At 42.5% G+C, this 14,143-nt stretch overlaps 1 protein-coding gene across 3 annotated transcripts in view; it reads left to right on the top strand.

The window, feature by feature from the left end:
• The window catches only part of rps6ka3b (ribosomal protein S6 kinase, polypeptide 3b), a 93,735-nt gene that overhangs the window by 18,521 nt on the left and 61,071 nt on the right, over positions 1 to 14,143 (top strand). For 2 of the 3 annotated variants that reach the window (XM_061921356.1, XM_061921360.1), the window contains exon 2: positions 6,786 to 6,845. In XM_061921356.1, coding sequence (XP_061777340.1) covers positions 6,786 to 6,845 — 60 coding nt within the window. Of the gene's footprint in view, positions 1 to 6,785; positions 6,846 to 13,078; positions 13,224 to 14,143 lie in introns of those variants that run through there. The other variant, XM_061921358.1, reaches the window with a different exon arrangement.

Genomic DNA, 14,143 nt, shown 5'->3' with positions numbered 1-14,143 from the left:
AGGAGGAGGTTGCATAATCCGCTCACGTCTCCGGTAAGAGCCGACTTAATGTCACAATTTTCCCATCCAAAAACTTGCTGGTAGAGAAACATGTTCGCTTGACCGCTCTGTGTTAAAGCTGCACAACAAACAAAGAAACACCGGCTGTGTTTCGGTTGCTAAAGGCAGCTGCAATCCACCGCTTTCCACCAACGGCGTTCTTCTTTGACGTCTCCATTATTAATTGAACAAATTGCAAAAGATTCAGCAACACAGATGTCCAGAATACTGTGTAATTATGCGATGGAAAGAGACGACTTTTAGCCGTGAGTGGTGCTGGGAGAACATGTCCGCTCCAACCAATAACGTCACAAGCACGCGTCAACATAAGCGTCATCATTCCGCGATGTTTTCAACAGGATACCTTGCGGGAAATTTAAAATTGTAATTTAGTAAACTAAAAAGGCCGTATTGGCATGTGTTGCAAAGTTAATATTTCATCATTGATATATAAACTATCAGACTGCGTGGTCGCTAGTAGTGGGTTTCAGTAGGCCTTTAATGGGGACATCGCTCTGTTTACACACTCACCTTCAGGGGACCTCTGACGGTATGGGGACAAAAAAACAGGGAAACCTTTTTAAATGATAGTCAGATCCATTGTGAAGATGCCTAAGTGATTTTTTAAGCTTTGGCCCATAAAACATGTTTACTGGTTAGTTTGAATGTGAGATATTTGCTTAGTAGCCCCCTCATCAGGCTGTAGCTGGTACTGCACTCGCTGCTCTGCTCACACTTCTTCCGTGTATAGCTGGGGTGTTCAAACTTTTTCCACTGAGGGCCGCACATGGAAAAATTAAAGCGTGCGGGGCCCATTTTGACATTTTGTCATTTTCAAACCAGAACAAAATGTATGGATTTTTTTCTTTTACCATAAAGGGTCTCTGCCATTAAAATGTTAAAAATAAGTCTAATTATTATAATTTTTTATTTAACGCTTACAATACATCTCTATATCAACTTCAAGTTGATATAAAGTAATACAAAAATAGGTTTTTATAGCTTTTCTGTCAAAAGCTACTTCTTTTTTTTTTATAGTAAAACTGAAAAATGCTGTATTGAAACCCTATAAGATCAATAATGCAGGACACCATTTATTTTAATTACTTTATATTTTTTGAGTGATATCCGTGAAAAGATAAATAAAATACCAATAAATATATTTGGGATCCAAAGGGTGCCCCACTCATTAAGTGATCAATTTTTATTAGGTTTTTCTTTTACTTTCAACACATAAGTTACAGGATCAAAATCTATCGATTTTATGTTTGAACTATTATTTTGTTTGTTTTATGCTCTATTTGCCAAAGAAAACGTTGATGTTTTTATATGGCAACCACACAAAATATGCAATATTTACAACACAAAACATTTTAAAGTGAAGTAGGGACGGCGTGGCGTAGTGGGAGTGGCCGTGCGCAACCCGAGGGTCCCTAGTTCAATCCCCACCTAGTATCATCTTCGTCACGTCCATTGTGTCCTGAGCAAGACACTTCACCCTTGCTCCTGATGGGTGCTGGTGAGCGCCTTGCATGGCAGCTCCCTCCATCAGTGTGTGAATGTGTGTGTGAATAGGTAAATGTGGAAGTAGTGTCAAAGCGCTTTGAGTACCTTGAAGGTAGAAAAGCACTATACAAGTACAACCCATTTATTTATCGTTTAAATACTTGAAGTAATTGGAGCCTTGAAAATAATTAATTATAACAGATTTTTTTTGTCCTTTTTTTTTTCTGAGCAATGGTAAAAAAAAAGAAAAAGAAAGAAAGACAGAAGAAAAAGAACAGCCTGCATGGCAGCTTTGTGTCAATATTGCAACTTTTTGTCATTAGATTTCACCTCATTTCCCTTTTTTTTTTATTTTTGCAATAGCATTTCCAGAATGTGTGGCGGGCCGGTAAACAGTTAGTTGCGGGCCGCAAATGGCCCCCGGGCCGCACTTTGGACGGCCCTGGTGTATAGTTAATCATTTCCACCTGGTCCCCATAACGAAGGTGGTTTGTCTGCAGGAGATGTCGGCTATTGGGATACGAAAATAAGCTGTTTATGTTTATGTTTGTGGCCATCTATAAATGGTCCTTAGTAGTCACGTACAAATTTGTGTGAATTATGCAAAATTATTGAAATTTGGTCCCCATGAACCATATTAACTCTTTTCCCCAGGGTCCCCAGTAAGTATAATCAGCACATTTCTTCATCAATCCAGAGATTTAAAGACGTGTATGAGCTAACTGGGCAGTGGACATTTTACCTCATTTTTTTTTATGCCCCCACAACCTGTAGAAAGGGTGGTCCCCACAAGTCATGAACAACAACTTGGTCCCCATTTCAAATGATAACCTGTGTGTGTGTGTGTGTGTGTGTGTGTGTGTGTGTGTGTGTGTGTGTGTGTGTGTGTGTGTGTGTGTGGCAGACAGAAGTATCATTCCTATAGATATCAGCTTGTATCAAGAATTGTTCCCAATACTTGTTTTTATACGTTGGCCACGCTTGGCATCGAACACGCTGTCATTTCTGGAATTTTGTGTCATGTCGTAGCATGTTGCAGTTGCACCCTGTCCACACACACGCACACACACACACTCTACGGTTGAGATCCCTCCCCGTCAAGTCCCTAGCAGCGTGTTCATGTGATGTCATCACTGGTGCCAACAAGGTCGCCACGTTATCTTCAAACCAGACGTGACGCGCCCAACACAATGCAAGCGTTAAGCATACAAATGCAGTGAAGTTGGGACATTGTGTAAATGGTAAAAAAAAAAAAAGCAGAATACAATGATTTGCAAATCCTTTTCAACTTATGTTCAATTGAAGTTGGCACTAATACACCCCTATACCATCACAGATGCTGGCTTTTCAAATAATTTGCGCCTTTAACAGTCTGGATGGTTCTTTTTCCTCTTTGGTGTCCACAAGTTTACAAAATCTATTTGAAATGTGGACCCGTCAGACCACAGAACATTTTTACACTTTGCATCAGTCCAACGTAGATGAGCTCACCCAGCGAAGCGTTTCTGGGTGTTGTTGATAAATGGCTTTGGCTTTGCATAGTAGAGTTTTAGCTTGCACTTTCAGATGTAGCCACCATCTGTAGTTACTAGAGATGTCCGATAACATAATATCGGAAATTATCGGTATTGGTTTCAAAAAGTAAAATTAATGACTTTTTAAAATGCCTCTGTACAGAGTGGTATAAGGACGAAGGGAGAAGTAGAGCGCCAATGAACCTTAAAGGCACTGCCTTTGCGTGCCAGTCCAATCATATGTATGGCTGTTGACGCATACTTGGTCAACAGCCATACAGGTCACGCTGAGGGTGGCCGTATAAACAACTTTAACACTGTTACAAATATGCGCCACACGGTCAACCCACACCAAACAAGAATGACAAACACATTTCGGGAGAACATCCGCACCGTAACACAACGTAAACACAACAGAACAAATACCCAGAACCCCTTGCAGCACTAACTCTTCCAGGACGCTACAATATACACCCCCCGCTACCCCTGCTAACCTCAACCTCCTCATGCTCTCTCAGGGAGAGCATGTCCTAAATTCCAAGCTGCTGTTTTGAGCCATGTTAAAACAAATAATGCACTTTGTGACTTCAATAATAAATATGGCAGTGCCATGTTGGCATTTTTTTCCATAACTTGAGTTGATTTATTTTGGGAAACCTTGTTACATTGTTTAATGCATCAAGCGGGGCATCACAACAAAATTAGGCATAATAATGTGTTCATTCCACGACTGTATATATATCGGTATCGGTTGATATCTGAATTGGTAATTAAGAGTTGGGGAATATCGGATATCTGGAAAAAAAAAAGCCATTATCCGACATCTCTAGTAGTTACTGACAGTGGTGTTCCTGAGCCCATGTGGTGATATCCTTTACACACTGATGTCGCTTTTTGGTGCAGTACCCCCTATGGGATCGAAGGTCACAGGCATTCAGTGTTGGCTTTTGGCCTTGCCGCTTACGTGCTGTGATTTCTCCAGATTCTCTGAACCTTTTGATGATATTACAGACGGTAGATGGTGAAATCCCTCAATTATTTGCAATGGTTGGTTGAGAAATGTCATTCTTAAATTGTTCGACAATTTGCGCACGCATTTGTCCACAAAGTGGTGACCCTCGCCCCCTCCTTGTTTGTGAATGACTGAGCGTTTCATGGAAGCTGCTTTAATACCCAATCATGGCACCCACCTGTTCCCAATTAGCCTGGTCACCTGTGGGATGTTCAGAATAAGTGTTGGATGAGCATTCTTCCACTTTCTTAGTCTTTTTTGCCAAATATGCCAGCTTTTTTGAAACATGTTGCAGGCATCAAATTCTAAATGAGCTAACATTTGCCAAAAATAAATAAATAAATACCCGTTCCAACGTTAAGTATCTTGTCTTTGCAGTCCATTCTTATTATATAACATATTTCTTCTGCCAAGGAAGTATATTGGGTGGATATTTATTTATTTTATTTCATTTTTAAAATAAAACTTTGCTATAAGTGTGTAGGAGTTCTTTTTAAGCACATTCATCACATATAAGCACATAGTACGATATGCAAACTCGAAGAGATTGAGATGTGGGTGGTGGGGTATCGAGTGTGTGCTGTGGTTTTTCTCGTGGATTTGCGTGTTTGTATGTAAGTCTAAATAGTTGCTTGCCTCTCAAGTGTTTTTGCAATAATACAGTCAGTCAGTCCAATCGAAGTGAACAAACAACAGGTGTATGTCCATGAAAGACAGGGAAGGAATTTGGAGCTTTTTCACTGCTTTATCCTACAGGGGAGTCTCGTAGCAACAACCTCAAAATCCAAATTGGAATGTTTGCGTTTGAGCGAGCTAAAACAAATTAAAATGTTTCAATTGAATTGTCAATTTCTGGTCTTCAAATTGATCACCATTTGGCCTTGCAGAGCAGACAACTTCTCCAAGGTGTTATCCAGTTTGTGATTTAGTTTCGAAATTGCCAGTCTGGGTGCCCACAGCTCTGCGTATCTCTTCAATCATTTGCGACTTCTAGCATCTTCTGAATTTGCTGATGCACCAAGGCACCGCTTAATACATTCAGCTAATGGCCCAAATTTAGTTTTTTGATTTGCGTTTCAGAATTGGAAATAGAATGAATGGAAGGTACACGGTCCGTATGTCTTCTCATAAACTTTGTAAGTGTCTATCCCAAGTATTGTTAACTTGGGATTGGATTGGAGGTGCTTTATTTTCTGTTGCAAAAATTGATTAACAATATTTAAATTTTGTAATTATAAAAAAATAAAAAAAAGTTTTTTAAGGCCCACACTGCATGTACATTATCATTTATTTATCAAATTTGAGAATGGATTGGGAATCGAACAGTCACCATGAAAATTGGAAACTAATTCAATCGTGAAGTGCCCAAGCTATACAAGCTGTACACTGACTACTCTTAAGTATATCCATGTTTCAGTGTTTGGAGGTGGACTCCCTTTTGTGAGGTACTGTAAATAACACAAATAATTCCTGCGTGCTTTTAGCAAGTAGTAGTAGGAGACCGCTATCAGTGTGGCTATCGCAGCTGCTTTTCCAGCAGGGAAGGTGTAAGGCGGCTAAAATGTCTTATGCAGCGCTACTTCCTGTCTGCCCTTCTTCTTCTTCGCTTTGGTGGCCCTGCGGACACACTTCCCACTGTGCCCGTCTGGCGCCTTCAGGGGGTCTGACTCTCCTGCAGGGAGCAGCAGGTGGGAGACCATGAAAGGGAAAGTGAAAACAAAAACTCGCCCACTTTTTTTTGACTAAAACGGGATCGGTTTTTCGCACAGCCAAAATATCTCCTCCTTCTAAGACCGGAGTCGGCAACCTAAAATGTTGAAAGAGCCATATTGGACCAAAAATACAAAAACAAACATGTCTGGACCCGCAAAAAAATAAAAGAGTGTGTCATGAGATATAAATTGAATTAAGAGGACTTAAAGGAAACCAAATTAGCTCAAATATATCTACCAATGAGGCATAATGATGCAATATGTACATATAACTAGCCTAAATAGCATGTTAGCATCGATTAGCTTGCAGTCATGCAGTGACCAAACATGTCTGATTATCACTCCACACAAGTCAATAACGTCAACAAAACTCACCTTTGTGCATGAATGCACAACGTTAAAAGTTTGGTGGACAAAATGAGACAGAAAAAGAAGTGGCATAAAACACGTCCTAGAAAGTCGGACAAAGTTATGCATGTAGACAAACTACGGTGAGTTCAAGAACCGCCGAAATTAGTAGGACAAAATGGCGTTCGCCAAATACTTGAATCAGTGAAGCATGTTTAATAAAAACAGTGTGTTTTATAACAATTAGGGAGGTTTGTGTCATGTCTGTCCTCCTACAGAAACTATAATAAAACAAAAAATATATTTGTGAATGTGAGTGTGAATGTTGTCTATCTGTGTTGGCCCTGCGATGTCCAGGGTGTACCCCGCCTTACGCCCGATTGTAGCTGAGATAGGCGCTTGCGCCCCCCGCCACCCCAAAAGGGAATAAGCGGTAGGAAATGGATGAATGGATGGATATTTTTTATATTTTTTTTCCCCTAATCTTTTTCTATTTTTCATTAATTTTTGAAAAAGCTCCAGAGAGCCATTAGGGCGGCGCTAAAGAGCTGCGTGCGGCTCTAGAGCCGCGGGTTGCCGACCCCCGTTCTAAGACGTACAACCTGACGCAAGAAGCCCCCGCCGTGTTAACCCTTGACCTCTCTGTGCTTACAGGATGCTCATAACGACCTGGAAGACTCCGTGGGCGACGACGACGCCGCGCTGCCCTGCGCTGTAAGTTCCCCCATTCTCCGTGTATGTGTGTGTGTGTGTGTGTGTTTGCCTGCGAGATTTGACTGACATCCAACCAGTAGCCTGTCGCCCACTCCGAGGCGGGTAATTGGCGTTGTGAGAGTGAAGCTCGCTGCAGCTGACGATCGGCGCCGTGACTCATCCCAAAACATAAACAAGCCCTCAAAACATCAACTTGTTATCAACTCATATTTTCTTGTGTGTGTGTGTGTGTGTGTGTGTGTGTCTGTGTCTGTGTGTGTGCGTGCGTGAGCGTGTGTGTGTGCGTGGAGGATTTGTTGACGATCACAACATACGTGTGTACACTTTGGTTTCCAAGGCCTCTCACGTGGTCACGTGACCTGTTGATGTGGTGCCCAATCTGGTCTAAAGCCTGGTGTCTACACTTGAGTGCATCAAAAAAAGGTTACTTCCAGTTGTTGTGTGTGTGTGTGTCTGTGTTGGCGGCAGCTGCATACATCGATTTTTAAATGTAGAGGAGATGGCTTATGGATCGTTTGTCTGTCTGAGAAGAGCTGAGTAGTCATTACTTCGCTCTCCAGAGTCCTACACACACACACACACACACACACACACACGCACACACACGCACACACGTACCTCTGCACCCATAGGCAATAGGCTGTGTGTGTGTGTGTGTGTGTGTGTGTGTGTGTGTGTGTGTGTGTGTGTGTGTGTGTGTGTGTTTTTTTAGCCAGGTTAAACTGCGATAATGAGGCAAACTGACCTGAAGTTCTGAAGTTTGTGTCCAAAGTGACTTTCAAGACAAAGTTCACTCTTGTAATTTGAATGTTTCTTACACTAATTGGCCTTGACACACATATCTTAACACTCTGTAGCCTGCACACACACACACACACACACACACACACACACACACACAAACTGATGCCCCCGTGAGACAGAAAATGGTTCTGAGACAACATTAGTAGCATCGCTGCTCTCTTGAGAGACTGACCGCCATATGCTGTAACTTGCCACTACCGTGTGTGTGTGTGTGTGTGTGTGTGTGTGTGTGTGTGTGTGTTTGTATGTGTGTGACATAGTAATAGAACATGAGGTAACAGAAAATACTCTAATTGTTCTTGAAAGGTGCCATCTTACATCATTGCCATATCATAGTATTTTTCAGTGCCATCTAAGGTTGGGCGATATTGTCTTTTATTAATATCTTGGTATTTTTATGCCATATCAAATTCCGCGGAGCCCGCCTCAGGAAAAGCCTTATCCCTGCAGCTATAGCCGCCCTTAAGCAGGCCCGGCCGACCTGTCTGACAAAGCCTGTAAATGTGTTGGTCATGTATGATGTCTTGTTGTTATTTTTGTTTTGTGATGTGTAATGTCTATATGTTTAAATGTATGTCAGTGAAAATGAATTTCCCCAACGGGGACCAATAAATCTAAATCTAATCTATATCGCAATAGGCTATATGCAAATGGTTCTGTAGATGTGTGTGTTTAGCCAGGTTAAACTGCAATAATGAGGCAAACTGACCTGAAGTTCTGAAGTTTGCGTCCAAAGTGACTTTCAAGACAAAGTTCACTCTTGTAATTTGAATGTTTCCTACACTAATTGGCCTTGACACACGTATCTTAACACTCTGTAGCCTGCGCACACACGCACGCACGCACGCACGCACGCACCCCCACACACACACACACACACACACACACACACACACACACAAACTGATGCCCCCGTGAGACAGAAAATGGTTCCCAGACAACAACAGTAGCATCGCTGCTCTCTTGAGAGACTGACCGCCATATGCTGTAACTTGCCACTACCGTGTGTGTGTGTGTGTGTGTGTGTGTGTGTGTGTGTGTGTGTGTGTGACATAGTAATAGAACATGAGGTAACAGAAAATAGAGTGAAAAGATTTACAGGGGTCTGAACAATACCCACTGTACTGATGAAACCAGCGTCGATAAGGAATACCGATGTTGGTGTGGAAAAAATCCAAACGATAACACATATTACTGTGAGAACATCATAAAAAAAGTCACTTTAGTCTAAGCCGCCACCTTCAAGCCCGCTGCTTCTCTGCTCCGTGGACAGCGGTCATTGGACTAACCAACGCCACATCTCATTTCCCTCCTGACAAATTGGCAAAGGATATATTCATTATTCATGACTCCCTGGGAGAGATAGCGAGTAATAGGCCTCTGTGAGACCCGCTAAAATTATAATGCCTTTCATTATTAAACCACTCCTTTTTCTAATTCCATACGTCATGTCACAACTTCCTGTGTGTGCGCGTGCTCTCTGGCAGATGGTGTTTAATCTTGTCCAGCCATCTGGACGGACTTACTGTAGCCTCTTTTTAAAGGCACCCACACACAAACACACGCACACAAAAAACACAAATGTGGACAGGAATAATTGTCAGGCAACCTGGTCAGGTGTGTGTTTGTGTTCAAAATATGTGAATCCATGCCAAGTCATCCACTCTCGTGTGAGTGACTTTTGATGAATGCATTGATTGTGTGTGTGTGTGTGTGTGTGTGTTTGTGTTCTGGCAATGCTTACACAGTCACCTTTAGGGGACCTCTGACGGTGTGGGGACAAAAAAAAACAGGGAAGCCTTTTTAAAGGCCTACTAAAATGAGATTTTTCTTATTTAAACGGGGATAGCAGGTCCATTCTATGTGTCATACTTGATAATTTCGCGATATTGCCATATTTTCGCTGAAAGGATTTAGTAGAGAACATCCACGATAAAGTTTACAACTTTTGGTGCTGACAAAAAAGCCCTGCCTTTACCGGAAGTCGCAGAGTCAAAAGTGTGGTGGCTCCTCACATATTCACATTGATTTTAATGGGAGCCTCCAAAAAAAAGTGCTATTCGGACCGAGAAAACGACAATTTCCCCATTCATTTGAGCGAAGATGAAAGATTCGTGTTTGAGGATATTGATAGTGACGGACTAGGAAAAAAAAAACGCAATTGCATTGGGACGGATTCAGATGTTTTAGACACATTTACTAGGATAATTCTGGGAAATTCCTTATCTTTCTATTGTGTTGCTAGTGTTTTAGTGAGTTAAATATTACCCGATAGTCAGAGGTGTGTCTCCACGGGTGTCTTGAGGCCAGTGTCTCAGGGGAGTCGACGGCAGCTATGAACAGCACAAGAAGCTCAGCTGATCTCCGGTAAGAAGCGACTTTTTACCACAATTTTCTCACTGAAACCTGCTGGTTGACATTCGGTTGGGATTCATGTTCGCTTGATCCATAGTAAAGTTTCACCTCCGGGAATTTTAAACAAGGAATCACCGTGTGTTTGTGTGGCTAAAGGCTAAAGTTTCCCAACTCCATCTTTCTACTTTTACTTCTCCAATATTAATTGAACAAATTGCAAAAGATTCAGCAACACAGATCTCCAAAATACTGTGTAATTATGCCGTTAAAGTAGACGACTTTTAGCTGTGTGTGTGTGCAGCGCTCATATTTCCTAAAAACCCGTGACGTCTTGCGTACACGTCATCATTACACAACGTTTTCAAGACAAAACTCCCGGGAAATTTGAAATTGCAATTTAGTAAACTAAAAAGGCCGTATAAGCATGTGTTGCAATGTTAATATTTCATCATCAAAAAAAAGTCTGCGGGCTATAGAGCGTTTTCCGTTCGGGCTCCAGTACTCTGGAATGCCTTCCCGGTAACAGTTCGAGATGCTACCTCAGTAGAAGCATTTGAGTCTCACCTTATAACTCATTTGTATACTCTAGCCTTTAAATAGACCTCCTTTTTAGACCAGTTGATCTGCCACTTCTTTTCTTTTTCTCCTCTGTCCCCCCCTCCCTTGTGGAGGGGATCCGGTCCGATGACCATGGATGAAGTACTGGCTGTCCAGAGTCGGGACCCAGGATGGACCGCTCGCCTGTGTATCGGTTGGGGACATCTCTATGACGCTGATCCGACTCCGCTTGGGATGGTTTCCTGTGGACGGGACTCTCGCTGCTGTGTTGGATCCGCTTTGAACGGAACTCTCGTGGCTGTGTTGGAGCCACTACGGATTGATCTTTCACAGTATCATGTTAGACCCGCTCGACATCCATTGCTTTCGGTCCCCTAGAGGGGGGGGTTGCCCACATCTGAGGTCCTCTCCAAGGTTCTCATAGTCATCATTGTCACTGGCGTCCCACTGGGTGTGAGTTTTCCTTGCCCTTATGTGGGTTCTTCCGAAGATGTCGTAGTCGTAGTGGTTTGTACAGTCCTTTGAGACATTTGTGATTTAGGGCTATATAAATAAACATTGATTGATTGATTGATTGATCATTGATATATAAACTATCAGATTGCGTGGTGGGTAGTAGTGGGTTTCAGTAGGCCGTTTATATGATAGTCAGATCCATTCTGAAGATGCCTAAGTGATTTTTAAGATTGGGCCCATAAAACATGAATTGAACTCTAACATGAATTTGTGTGAATTATGTGAAATTATTTAAATTGAACCATATTCTCAGGGTCCTCAGTAAGTATGATCAGCACATTACTTAATCAATCTAGAGATTTAAAGACGTGTATGAGCTAACTGGGCAGTAGACATTTTACCTCTTTTTTTTTTTATCCCTCCACAACCTATAGAAAGGGTGGTCCCCACAAGTCATGAACAACAACTTGATGTTTGTGTGTGTGTGTGTGTGTGTGTGTGTGTGTGTGTGTGTGTGTGTGTGTGTGTGTGTGTGTGTGTGTGTGTGTGTGTGTGTGTGTGTGTGTGTGTGTGTGTGTGTGTGTGTGTGTGCGCGCGCTCTTGGTGCCAGGCAGGGTGGGGTTGGGAGCTGAGAGCAGTGCATTGTGGGTCCTACCATTGTGAGAGGTCACAGGGCGATGATGTAATCTGTCTCGACCCGTCAGCGCTCTTCCTGCACACGGCTCTATCTCTGTCTCTCTCTCTCTCTCTCTCTCTCAATCTATCTCGCTCGCTCGCTCGCTCCAGGAAGCCGCCAATCACAGCACTCGGCAACAAACTGCTGTTTTCACGGCGCCGATATCTTTGTGAGGACACCGTGCACGTCTCTAATCCCTGGCCTTTCCCCACTCCGCCCCGCCCCGCGACACACTCCTTCCTCTAGTGCAGGGGTAGGGAACCTATGGCTCGCGAGCCAGATGTGGCTCTTTTGATGACTGCATCTGGCTTTCGGATAAATCTGAGCTGACATTGCTTAACATGTTAAATAAATAATAATTCCACTTGTAATCACAGTGTTAAAAATAACGTCCAAAATATAAAATATTGTCATGCATTTTTATGTTCAAGAAGTTGGTAATAAGTCATTTATTTATTATTGGTTAGTGTGGGGCTTGTCCTCCAGGGGCTTCTTCAGACCACCAAGCACTGACATGAGAGCCAGTTTCAGGGTTACAATATGGTTTTATTTTTCAATAAGTCTCTCAGTTGCTTGCCAGCAATTGTCTTTTTCTCTTTAGTTCTCGCTCGCGCTCTGGTTTCTAGCCCCAAGCCCGTCTCTCCTCCTGAATGCTGCTTATAACATAGCGACAGGTGATCAGATAAAAAGGCCCAGGTGGGCCGTCTACGCACCTGTCGCTGAATTCAAGGACGGTCCTGGCAACACTCTGCTTCGCTGCAGGCCCGCAGGCCACGCCCCCTCCACAGTTAGCTTCAGAATAACAATGTTATTCCAAAGAATAAGAGATTTATTATACTCTAGAAATGTTGGTCTTACTTAAAAATGCACGCGTTTTGTTGTGTTCAGTGTTAAAAAATATGGCTTTCACGGAAATACATTTTAAAATATTTGGCTTCTTGGCTCTCTCAGCCAAAAAGGTTCCCGACCCCTGCTCTAGTGTCTGCACCACCATGTAACACACAGGACATAAGCAGCTATCATTGATTATTGGTACGACCAGACTTAGGTTGGACCGACCTGAGCTGGAATTTGACATGAAGGCTCCAAACCCCCTCTGTTTTATTTACACCCTTCAGCCTCCTCCTCGCCGCCACATGTGGAATTTCACGCAGTTTGCTAAAAATTTCCTGTCAAGAAGCTTGCTGTGCAAGTTTCATGGTACATTCAAAGACCAGTGGGAAATCATAGTACTTTTTTTTTGTGCTCATAAACAACTATGTAGCTAAGTTACATGTAGTGTGTGTGTGTGTGTGTGTGTGAGAGAGACGGGCGGCTTTGCGCACAGATGTTGACCTTCCTGCGCAGATGTTGTTGCTAGGGAAACAATGACAGGACATGATGAGCAGCTGGAGAGCCTTCCTGTGCGCGCGCGCGCCCTCGCCGCCACTCGGCTCTAACTTTTCTCGTCAGTCCACGCTTTTGGGCGCCATGACAGGGTTGGCGCCATGAAGACGCTTTTACTGCACGCCAGGAGACTCCAACTTCAGGTACAAACTTTTTGTTGGGGGGAGCGTTGTTGAGCTTTGATTCTGTGTTGGAGTCATGCCGTGTCAGCACTTTCTGGGACAATCCTGTGTAAGCCTCCCCCCTGAGTGGATCATCGTGTCTTCTGCAAAGATTGTCACTCTTTTTGCCGACGGAAACCATCCGCACGAGTCCACACATATGCTCCGAAGACAGTTTAGGACTCGACCCCCCTTATCATTGTAAATATTAAAATAACATTGGTCGTGCTGTAAAATTTAGATTTGTGCCATTACGGTTTTTCAGTTATTTTAAAATACATTTTCTTACTATTGATGTCATTGATTGATATTGATTGATTGATTGATACTTTTATTAGTAGTTTGCACAGTACAGTACATATTCCGTACAATTGACCACTAAATGGTAACACCCGAATAAGTTTTTCAACTTGTTTAAGTCGGGGTCCACGTTAATCAATTCATGGTCATCAAGTCCACCCATCTTGTCAAAATCTTCCCAAACTTGTCCCATTCGTTTGTGCGGCACATTTTTTTTGTCTCACTATTACAATTTTTATGTTATTATTCATAACCAGCCACATAACATATAAACTATAACCGTTAGACAAGCATTTTTGCATCCCAAACGTTAGAGGAATTTTTGACGGGGGGCCTGGGTATGAATGATGAAACATTATTAACATAAAAAGTATTTCCGGACCATAGGGCGCACTGTCAATGAACGGGTCTATTTTCATATAAAAGGCGCATCAAAGGGGTCATATTAGGGCCGGGCGATATGGCCTTTTTTAAATATCTTTATTTTTAAGCATTGTCAGGATACATGATATATATCTCCATATTTTACCTTAGCCTCGAATGAACACTTGATGCATATAATCAATATAGTATGATGATTCTATGTGTCTACATTAAAGGGG

The sequence above is a fragment of the Nerophis ophidion genome, linkage group LG15 (genome assembly GCF_033978795.1).
Source record: "Nerophis ophidion isolate RoL-2023_Sa linkage group LG15, RoL_Noph_v1.0, whole genome shotgun sequence".
Taxonomy (NCBI): domain Eukaryota; kingdom Metazoa; phylum Chordata; class Actinopteri; order Syngnathiformes; family Syngnathidae; genus Nerophis; species Nerophis ophidion.
This window is presented reverse-complemented; position numbering and strand designations above follow the sequence as displayed.